Here is an 11,981-nt window from a genome sequence, read left to right as displayed (position 1 = left end):
ATTTCTGGCAACTGTTTCCTTTTTTTTTTTTTTTTTTTTTACTTAATATGGAAATTAGGGGGATTAGGGGGATGTTTTTTAGGGGGATGTAGCATGACCCAGAAGTTTAAACCCCCCAACCTCTTATATAGGGCTTGCTTGGCAAGATAGGTTTGAGACTTTTTTAATTAAAATAGTCACAAAAAAATAAAATAAATTTTTTAGTTTAATACGATAAAATATCACATCTAATGTACAATCATTACATTCTTTTTCTCATAAAAATTAAAAAAAAAAACACATCTCAAATAAAACTATTTAATTTCAAACTAAAAAATAAAAAAAATTAAAAAATCAATCCACTCTCCAAACAAACGCATAAGAGGGTTAGTGTTGAGAAGCGCCTCCTTGATAGAGATAAGCAGGGCTTGTTGTGGAGTAATGCTTGTTGGAGGTCCATTATGCATATATTGATGTCAACACTTATTTAAAAAATAATAATTTAAAACTGTGACGACAAAAGAATTTAAAAGGCATGTTTGGTAATTATTTTATTTTTAGTTTTTAATTTATATTTATAAAAATTTTAAAATTTGTCATAAAAATTTATTTGATAATTTTTTTAATTTATAAATGATTGTCTTAGTTTATAAATTTGAGAAAAAAACATAAACTTAAAAAATGAGTTTATATTAGTTTTTAAATAGAAATTTAAAAATTTGATTGATAATTTTTTTTTCAATTAATTTTTTTTTGAAATATTTTTTTTCAATTATTTTTTAAAATAATTTTTTTAATTATAATGTGTATGATCTCATTGTCATAAATAAAAAAAAATAAATATAAATATTTTAAGCCTGAACAAATATATTTTTTAAATATTTTATTCAAACTAAATGTGTTTGTAATTTATATTTTTTCAAAAATAAACAAAAATTAATTTATAAATTTTTATAAATATAAATAAAAAAAAAAATATATATATATATACGTCATCAAACGCTGCCAAAATGTTGGTTTACTGGATTTCAATGTACACATTGGTCAAGGCAAGTGCTAATAGACAGTCAATGGAACTGTTTGGTGCTGCAACCTTAGTTAACAAAAGTTTTCAGAGCAGTTTATATATATATATATATATATAAATATAGAGCAGCTTGGCTCCCGTTCATAATCGGATGGAAAAGTATTGTTTGACTTGTGGAGATTTATTATGGATCTCATTTTGATAATTTAAATTATTAATGTGTAGAACTCGTTAAGTACTATATATTTAAAAAAATTATTTTAATTGAATATCGATAGTTATGTGATCAAATTAATTTTGTATAAAAAAATGAACGGTGAATAAATTAGCGGTTAACAAAAACTGATAAGATGAGATAGTTATCGATATCCGATCAAAGTGATTTTTTATAACCATATAGTACTCGATAAGTTCTACCCATTAAACGGTTTGAATTATCAAAACGAAACTCGTGACGGATTCCCATGGACCGAACAATACTATCCAATCCGATTAAGAACGGGAGGTAAACTGCTTCCATATATATATATATATATATATATATTTTCCGTTGGTGCAATTTACAATAAATTATTAAATTATTCATTTTATAACTCTCAATATGTATTATTCGTAAAAAAAATTAAGTTGGTTAAATAATTATAATTTTTTCATTTTATTGTGTTTATTGCTAAAAAATATAAATAATTTATTTTCAAAAATATATTTGTTCCCTATTTTTTCAAAAATAAAGCAATAAAATAAAAATACTATGATTATCGGATCAAACTATTTTTTTTTCGAATGATATATATTAAGAGTTCTATAAAATGAACCATTCTTATAATTAAAACAAGACTTGTAGTTGGCCCTACAAGCCTCTCAAGCACTCTCATGTTAAAATGTGAACAAGAGAGATGTTCAATCCTTTCTATAATTTTTTTTTTATTTTTTAAGCAAGTTTAAATTAAATGATACTATGAATTTTTTTAAAAAGTTAGTTAAAAGTTATTTTTTGAATTTTTAATTTTTTTTTTGAAAAAACATCTAAAAAAAATATAAAGATAATATAATCCAAAATAAGTTAAAAATTAAAAGATGACTTTTAATTATTTTCTCAAAAAGGCCTATATAGCCCGGTTTTGTTTGCACATTAATTGGTGAAACAAAAATATTAAAGACTGTAAAAAAAAAAAAATAGCATTGCAGTTAGGTTAATATATTTTTTAAATATAAAACTTATTATTTTAGACCAATTAAAATTTACGTAGTATTATGTAAACAAAATTATTTTCACTGATTTCGTTTGGCATGTTAAAAAGTCTAATTTTTTTGACTATTTTAACTAAAAAAGATAAAATAAGCTAAAAAATTAATAAGATAAAATGTCACATTCAAATTATAATTATTTTATTTTTTAACCTAAAAAAATAAAAAAAGTCAAAAAACTTATCTCAAACGAGACTTTTTAATCCCAAACTAAGATCTTGTTTGAGTTAACTTAAAAAAGTGTGCTTTTTTTTTGCATAAATACATTTATTTAAGTCACATCAATCAACATCTCCTTTTCATTTTTCTAATCATTTTTTTTACTTTTTTACATATTTTTTTTATAAAAATTAAAAAAATATAATTATTTAAAACATTTCAAACTATCCCTTAAATAATTAAAAAGTCCAAAAATCAATTGGCATCTCAAACGAATCCAGTATATATCACTCTAAAAAAATGATGGACACGTGGATGATCGCACAATTCCGGGCATGCTAACTGCTGACGCATGCACTTACGACTGAAGATGGTTAAGTGGTCCTACTTCTAGTTGGCGAAATTGTAAATAAGAGAAAAATTTTAAATAATTGCATAAGTGGGGTTTATTTTTTTGGTATGTAAATTGACACACAGAAAAAATTTATATTAAACACATAAAAAAAAAAAATATATATATATAAAAAAAAACTTATACCATATACGGGAAGAGACGTAAATCATTATGAAAATAAAATTATTTTTCATAATTGAACGGAAATTCAAATTTTCCATTCTACTTTTCCAGTAAACTCTGAAGCACTTTTTCGGATACTGTACGACAGTCTCACTAGATCATACAAGTCAACTCTGCTTTTGCTCTCAACCACTATTTCAAGAAGGAGAGTTAGAATTTATGGAAATCTTTGGTGAACCATACATTCATGAAAATTGTTTGATAGTTTGAATTTATGTAGTTTAAATGGTTCGAATGTATAAAAACGACGTTGTTTTAAAACATTCAAACCATTCAGATCATGAAAATTCAAACTACCAAGCATTGTTGATACATTATCTCTGTTAACATAATAATACTACTGAGGAAGTGGGCATTTTAGTAACTTTCACATTTGAGACTAAAAAAAGCTATCTTGTGTAGAGTCCTGAGTTCATGCCTTTTATCATTATTCCACAATTTTTCATATTACTAACTTTAATCTCAGTGAACCCATCAACTTTCCATGGAGAGAAAGACCTAATCACCCAGAACCTGACTGTCACAAAGCAAATTGCTTTACTTATCAGGGTAGTAAAGGCCTCTGTTGTTTTAAGATTAATTATGCTTTATTTTATGTAGCCGCCCAACGAGCAGACTCAGTTCATTATGATGCAAATGATAATGAAGTGATGCAGTCTTGTTTGGGAGGTGAAATTTTGAACACAAGGCACGTGAATGTTGGGCTTGACTCTACAAACATAGAGGTCACATGGTAAAGCTTCACTTGGTCCGCTCTATAAAACTGCCAAGCCACGTTGGTTCTTAATGAGTAGTAGCACTCGTAACGTTATTGAAAGATTTTGTCTATAATGAGAATCTGTCCCTAAAAACCTGTAAAGTGGTCACAACAGAGAGAATCTGTCCCTAAAAACCAGTAAAGAAATCGGATACAATTAGAGGGTGGAGTCACCCACCGTGTTTTTCAAAGTGCCATTTGGTCATCCAACAATTGTCCATATGGCATTAGTGGTTTGTTCTGTGATAGCTTGATATATATTATTGATTCTATTTCTGAACATTTCAAGCTTTTGAGACAATTTGTGACTTAACAATTTCATCTTGCAGGATCAATCGTGCACACCTCATATGCTCATCAAGTTCATATTTCTGTGGAGGATTCGTCCCTCCACAATTGGTAATATTGATGAGTACTTCATGTACTTTACGTTCTTTTTTCTTTTTCTTTTTCTTTTGTTGCTGATTTTGCTCAATTTCATTCAATAATTGTAGCCCTTCATGTTTGTTGAAAACGGGGTCACTCAATATGAATCTTGAGCTTTTGTTGAAACAAAAAGATAAAGAAGCCAAAATCCATAACCAAACTTTTATATGTTGTCTTTCTTTTAAGGCCTTCAGCCCAATGTCCCAGAAACAGAAAAATTTGATTTCTGAGAGTTCAAAAATGGGAGCCAACAAGGCAAGTTTTTTCATTTAAGAGTGCAGAAACATAATTCTATAATATACACAAGTATCGCTAATATAAAGAAACTGTACTCTGACTTAGATAGGTTTTAACAAAGTTCAGCAATCTCATTCCTCATTTCTGTGCATTAGCATTTCATCAGCACTGGTTATATTGTCTACTGGTAAGGAGTGCTTACACATGCTTATCAAAGGAACAACAAATTTGTGTTCCTTGCAATGGAAAAGAATTGTTGAAGCTCACTAAAAATAAGGTGATGATCAAACGCGACTCACAAAGAAAACAAACATAAGATTCAGAAGAAATCAATCTCTAAATAATTACCTGAAGGCTTCACATCAACGCCTGGCACTTTCTCTGCTGTCATATTAGCCTTCTGCATATCATTTCTTGCAGACAAGTCCATCATGAACGGTTTTGGAACATCCGGTGGATTTGTGCAACGAATGAGCGCCCAATTCACACTCTGGAAAAATGGATGCTGTTTGACTTCAGTGGCCCCCCGTCTATATGCAAGGCGATGCTGTGGTTCTTTCACGAGTAAACCTCTGATCAAGTCCCTAGCAGCAAAACTCACAGTAGGAGACTCAGGAAATCTTAAGGGTTGTCCAACCACGTTGAACAAAGTAGCACGATTCCCCGCGCCTTTGAAAGGAGTTTTTCCAAACAAGAGCTCATAGAGAAAGATCCCAAACGTCCACCAATCGACAGCACTTCCATGGCCTTCGCCTTTTATAATTTCAGGCGCTAAATACTCGTGTGTACCCACAAAGGACATTGATCGAGCGCTTGTGGGTTCAGCAATGAGCTCAGGGAGAGGGCACGCTTGATGATATATTTCGGGCTTTGGTTTTGGTTTGGTCTTCTTTTCTTTCCTTGACTTGTTAAAGAAACGTGGTGCAAAACATGCGGGTTGGATGCAAGCTGGCTGGATTACACAGGATGGCTCGATACAAGCGGGCTGAACACAGTATGCTGAATTCTTGGATTCAAATGTCGAGTTTGAGGATTTGACTAGGGTTGGGCTGACAGCACATCTTAGGGAAAGGTCAAAATCCGAAAGCATTATATGCCCGTCTTCTCTCACTAAAACATTCTCTGGTTTGAGGTCCCTGTAAATGATTCCAAGCATGTGCAAATACTCCAAAGCTAGGAGAACTTCTGCCACATAAAACCTACACAATGATTCAGAGGTTATTGTGATGAAATTATCACTTGCTTTCTTCATATCAATTATTCTCATACCATTCTGATTCAAAGAAAATCTTTCTATAAGTGAGTCATGGATTTGATATATTCAGATTCTAAAAATAAAATCCATAACATGAGTCAAATTCTGTATCAATGAAAATGCATAATAAACAAACTAAATAGAATTATTTAACTAATATAATGCACGGAAATGGAGAGATTAATTTCCTGGATTCATGAACTTCCAATTTGCAGGCAAGACCCTCATGCCGCATATAATGCACTTGCATGAAAATACAAATAAGCAACCAAGTTAACAAGTTCTACCAGCTCTTCAACTATTTTAATTCATTTCTCAAAAGGCTATTTTAGCACATAAACTCCTCTGACAAAGGTCCATTGAGATTATTAAGTCATAAAAATATATCCCTCAAGTGAATTGGATCTACTAGTCTTCATATAGAAAAAATAACAAACCAGAAAGCTCTTCCAGGTAGGAGTAACATAGAAAAAAATAGATTATTTATTGCAGACACACTAAAATTAAATTGACAATTAACAGATTTCACAAATCAAATGTTCCAATTATGTTGTTTCAATCACCAAAACAAAAAGCAAAGGAAGGAGGTTAGGGGGAGGATTCCTAACCTGGCAGCGTGCTCTGGAAAATACTTTCCAGGTTGTCTTTGCCGGAGTGCATGCAAATCACCCCCAGTACAGAACTCCATCACCAAGCAAGTGAACTTCTCTGTCTCGAAATGTGTATACAAAGTGGGCAGAAATGGATGATCCAAGGATTGTAATATCTCTCTTTCTGTTTGCGCCCTCACAAGCTTCTTCCGACTTGCTAGAGCTGCTTTATCCATAACTTTCATGGCAAAATAACTTCTCGTGCCAGTCAACTCAGACAGATAAACACTGCCTATATCACCACATCCCAATCTTTTCAACAGCCTAAAATGGTTAAATCCAAGACCCCCATCACGAGATCTGATGATTTTAATTGCTTCCCATCTTGTATCATTTGACTTGTGGGGTTTGTACAGAGTACTGCTTAAACTGCTTGAGCTGCTCTCATCGCTAACATCACTGCCAGTACTGCCTCTGTAAATACTTGTCTTCCTACTCTCAACAAAATCTCCCGAGTTGGAAACTTCACCACTTTCAGCAGACTTCTCGACACTGCTTGCACATTCACTCAGTTCTGTGTTGGTGAAACTTTGTTTGGCTTCCATGTACTGCGTACCAGAATAGAAACTGTTTTGAGGACTTGGACAGAAGCTAATTCCCGATTGAGTTGTCACATGGCTGGTTAATTGACCAGCTAAACCTCCTTTATGTTGGTTTGAAACAAAGTTCATTGGTTCCAACAAGCTTTTTGAATTACCATTCTCTGATTCATCAACAGAATTGCTCGTGCAAGATATGGTTTCTGATGTTGAAACCTGTTTCTGACTCAAAATTTCCACTGTATCAAGAACGTTATTTGGACCCACAAATTCCAATTTTGCCTTGTTTGGTTTGTAATGGGGTTGTGATGAATTGGGTAGTCCTTTTTCCATGTGGTCATGGGTTGTTTTATATGAAAGCTTTGAATGAAGTACAGAATCCATCGGAAAGCAGGCTTCCTTCATCCCATGATCCGCAGCAGCGGTTCCACAGGATGCAGAGGAAGCCCCGGACGGTTTGACAGATGGCAGATGAGGACTAATCACCGAGGCAGAAGAAGGGTTGTAGCCTAATGCAGATGCAGAATTCTGATTTTGTGAGAAAGAACCAATTCCATCAACAAGCGGCTCCATTGGAGTAATTTTGCAAAGGCACTGTCACATCACAATCCAATTGAACAAGTCACACCCCTAAAACAAAGCGATCATTTTCATAATACTCAACCTCTAAAGATTAACGTAATGTCATGGTTTACACAATCATCAAAGCAAAGAAATTGAAGCAAATGCGTGTGTTTGAGAACACTCAATACACAAATCAAATCAAATTCAATGAATCTGAAGTCCATTGGATAAAATCGCCAAGGTCATGTACAATTAAAGAAACATCACAATGATTACGGAGGCAACAGCAAAACATGTAACGTGATTCACAATCATACACCTTTTATATAAAATAAATAAATATCTTAAAATCACAAAAAAAACCCCAGAAATTCAGACTGCTTTCACGGTTGAAAATCAACAAGTAAAGGACCACCGTTTGATCACTGAGAGAAAAGGTAGGAAAAGGAAAGAAAGCTTGGGGATCCTGTAACAGGTGAGGAGCGCTTTTTTTTTTTTTCCCTTTCAGACGCTTGCTCAGTAACCAAACAGACTGGCAAGAAAGAGTAAAGAAGAAAAAAAACAAAAGATAATTTTCACCTGATTAGAGGATGAGGAAGCGATCTTTCATGACTGCTGATGAAGGAAGTGAAAGTGAGAAGACCCTCTTCAACCCAATAACTTACAAGACTCAGAAAAGAAGTCAGAGAAAGTGAAAGAACTTTGAGTCCCTTTCAGATCCGATCGAAGCAGAGAGAGAGAGAGAGAGAGAGAGAGACTTAAGAGAGTGAGAGAGAAAGAGGGGGAGGAAAAAAATAATAATCCCACTGAAATTTTCTGTTAAATTTCGTCGTTTAATGGGTTGGAACTTGGGATTGTTATTAAGAAAGAAAAGAAAAGAAAAGAAAAGAAAAATCTCTCTGGTGTGTGTGTGTTTGTTTTCTCTGTTTGGGCCAATAATAAGGCTCACAAGCAAAGCAAACGCACAAACCAAAGAAAAGAAAAAGCTTAAAAAGCCGCCTTTCTCTCTGGAGGTTCCCTCTCTTCCAAGTCCCTCTCCTCCTCTCCTTTCTTGTTTCCACACTTCTATTTTTTTCTCCATAAAAAAAGTTTTATATTTTTTTTAGAGAGAGAAGAGAAAGAGACCTCAACTCATCTCTCAACTTTGATACATGGGGTGCTCCTCTCCATCCACCGCTCCTCCCTTCCTCTTTTTATTTTTTATTTTTTTATTTACATCCCGACCCCTTCAATTATATATTTTAACCGTTACAAATATAAAAATATATTATTTTTATCCCTCTAAAAAGGATGTATTTGTATAATTTTATAGTTAAGATGTCAATATATACATGTTCATAAGAAGTAAGATGATATTTATTAATAATTAAGATCATCTCCAATCTAACACCAAATGTTTCATCGAATAAATTTGATGAAAAAATTCACATTTTGCTGCTCCAATCCAGCACCAAATGTTTCATCAAATCTAGGATCTCTCAAAATTTTCATCAAATTGAGGATAGACTTGTTTTTCATCAAATTACTGTTCATAGCCATTGGAACTACATGTTATTTGCACCACCAGACAACTGGCCGATTGTCCCTCAAATGACCACCTCCTTGTAAAAATTTGTAAAAAAATTACACTGACTGGTTGTCCTCCCCCCCGATCGTCCTCCCAATCAATTGGTAGTTTAATGAAATTTCAAATCATTCTATTAGAATGCGCGATATCAAATCAAGCTTTTTTTTTTTTATATCAAATTTAAGTAAAATTTGATGAAAATTTTGAGTAAAGTGTTGGAGATACTCTGAGAAGGTCTTAATGTAATTAATCTTTCTTTTTTTTTTTTTTTCCAATAAGAATGAAGTACAAAAATTTAGAGTGGGAATATTGAATGTGGAATTACCAATTTCTAAGAAAAAATTATATATGTTTATAAAATAATATTTAACAATTTTAAAAGTTATACAATTATGAAAATCTTGACAATCCAACTATCAATATTTAGATTTTTCTTTTTTGGCGGGGGGTATAGTAATGATTTTTACGTTAAATCTATAAAAAAATTAAAAAAATTAATTTCTACGTGATTGTGTAATTTCAGATTCGGTTAGATTATTATAGAAACACCTAATAACTTCTTTTATCTATAGACATTAAGAGGCCTAATGTCTTTTCCATATAGAGAGATAGGATGTGGTGAGGGAAGCTTCTACACCTTAATTATTTTTTTAGATTGAGATTTTTGTAACTTATGAAATAAATTCTTATGGGAAGAATTGTTTTGGGTGTATTTATAGCACCTTCCTAAGGTGAGATGTAGGATAAATTGCAAGTACAGTGGCCTTCTCATCATGAAGGTCACAAGTGATGGGTGAACATGGTTTATTGGTGAGTTGGATTTCACATAGGATGCATGTTGTTTACCCACTTCAATTTTACCATACCAATTTCACCAAAACAATCTCTGATTTATATTTTAAAATATACTTATTATTTATTTTTTAAAATAAATTTAATAAAATAATTTTTTTTTTAATTATCAGATCAATTTAAATTTTTTTTATGAATGATTTGTCCTATAACATAAGTAGTTTGGATTATCGAAACAGGACTTATGCACCTTTAAGTTACATTTCATCTACTTTTTCTTTTTAAATTTATAATCAAATCTATAATTCAAATACAGTATAAAACATAATTATACTTTTTATGACTAATTTTATATTTTAATTCTATCTTCTTAAAATTAGTGATTCAGGTGAATCTCAAACATTGAAAAGGTGAATTACAATCGTTAATGCAAAAATTGACCATTCCAAGACTTGATTCCCAAATTCCCTAGTAATAATAAAAGTGATCACATGGGGTTAAGTAACCTCACCCCAATTTTCATTTACTAAAAGGTTCGTGGGAGCGGGTCGCATGTGCACCAAGCTGTCATACATGCCGCCTCACGGTCACACAAACCATTCAAAACTCCAAAACAAAACAAAACAAAATAAATAAATAGTAACAAAAGTTAGTAAATACTATATAGGTCAATGATTCTTTTTTTAGCCATATGTATAAATATATATATATATAATAATTTAGGCACTCCTCTTTCTAATAACTTCCGTCCAAAATTAACAATAGTGTCATACAAAAGACAAACTGAATCCTTAAAAAAAAAAAAAAAAAACAAAACAAAACAAAAAATCGAAACATACAATACATTTATTACTAAATTGAATACATATTTTAATATTTTTAAAATATTTTTTACATACGGCCTAACAGTAAACAATGTCTAAAGGGCATTTATTAGCATTTACTAATTAAAAAATAAAAATTATTTATAAATTTAATAGATTCTTCACATATTTTAAAATATTACAAAAAAAATTAGAGTTTAATTATTGTAATAAATAAAATAAATTTTTAATTTTTAATTTTTAATTTTATCAATTTAAATTATAATATTTTAATTTATTTTCAGTCTATACTATAAATCTATTTCTGTTAAATAAAATCAATGATAAAAATGATATTTTTATCATTAAACTAATGTAAGTTTACATAAAATGCTTAAAATATCTTTTTTATTGAATTTAATGACTAAAATGAATTTTTTTTCTATAGATTTTACTTAACAAAAATAGATAGTTTAGATTATAAATTTAGAATTTAAATTAGCAAAATTAAAAACTCAATATTTATTTTCTAACTAATGTCAAATCTTAAGATTTTTTTTTTTATAATTTCCCTACTAGTTTTACATAATTTTATTCATTTTTGTACCCGTTATATATATGGGTAAATTACACTAACAGTTCTTATAATTTGGGATTTGTGTCACTTCACTTTCTGACTTTTCAATTATGATACATTTAACTTTAAATTTTAAATGTTATTTTAAATAAAAACAATAAAAGATGTTTCCTTTGCAAACGATCCATTTTATGAGTAAAGTCGTCATATAACTTATTTTGTGTTAGTTAATTTATATGTTCTTTAAAATGTAATAGCCTTTTTTTTTTTAATGAATAATATTGAAATTTTTTTGATTATAAAATTTTACTTGGTTTGATTTTAAAATCTATTTTCAGAAATTTTTTCAAAGACACTAAAAATTAATTTGATGAGAAAATTAAAGACACATCATATATATATATATATATATATATATAATTTTATATTTTAGAAGGGTAGAAATAATTTTTTTGATATTTATTTTCGTTAAATTAGTTTTTATTTTTTCAAAAATCAAATATGGTGACAATTTTAATATCATTATTAAATCAATCCATTAAATCAAAAAATTTAAAACTAAAAATATTTCATATATTAAACATATTGATTATATATTAAAAGCCTAATAATCATCTATTATATGATAACTGTCCAAAAATATTACTAAAATCAACCATTCATTACATGATTATCATTCAAATACATACTGAAAATTAATTTGGTAAAAAAATAAAAATATAAAAGATTTTTCTTTTTTTATATAATTTTATTGTTGGTAATTAGAAATAATTTTTTGATATTTATTTTTGTCAAACTAGTTTATATTTTACTAAATTAACGAC

General features: G+C 30.0%; 1 protein-coding gene across 1 annotated transcript; it reads right to left on the bottom strand.

Moving 5' to 3' along the window:
- Positions 1-4,520: 4,520 nt before the first annotated feature.
- Positions 4,521-8,642, bottom strand: LOC114318465 (protein kinase PVPK-1). Its single transcript, XM_028265363.2, has 3 exons — positions 7,998-8,642; positions 6,274-7,448; positions 4,521-5,609 (listed from the first exon to the last, which is right to left on the bottom strand). The coding sequence occupies exons 2-3, from the start codon at positions 7,425-7,427 to the stop codon at positions 4,730-4,732; spliced, it is 2,034 nt and encodes a 677-aa protein (XP_028121164.1). The 5' UTR covers positions 7,428-7,448; positions 7,998-8,642; the 3' UTR covers positions 4,521-4,729.
- Between the last annotated feature and the right edge of the window lie 3,339 nt (positions 8,643-11,981).

Source organism: Camellia sinensis, chromosome 1 (assembly GCF_055761805.1).
Source record: "Camellia sinensis isolate YWXY chromosome 1, ASM5576180v1, whole genome shotgun sequence".
NCBI lineage: Eukaryota > Viridiplantae > Streptophyta > Magnoliopsida > Ericales > Theaceae > Camellia > Camellia sinensis.
The sequence above is the reverse complement of the archived record's forward strand: the minus strand, read 5'-3'. Positions and strand labels throughout refer to the sequence as shown.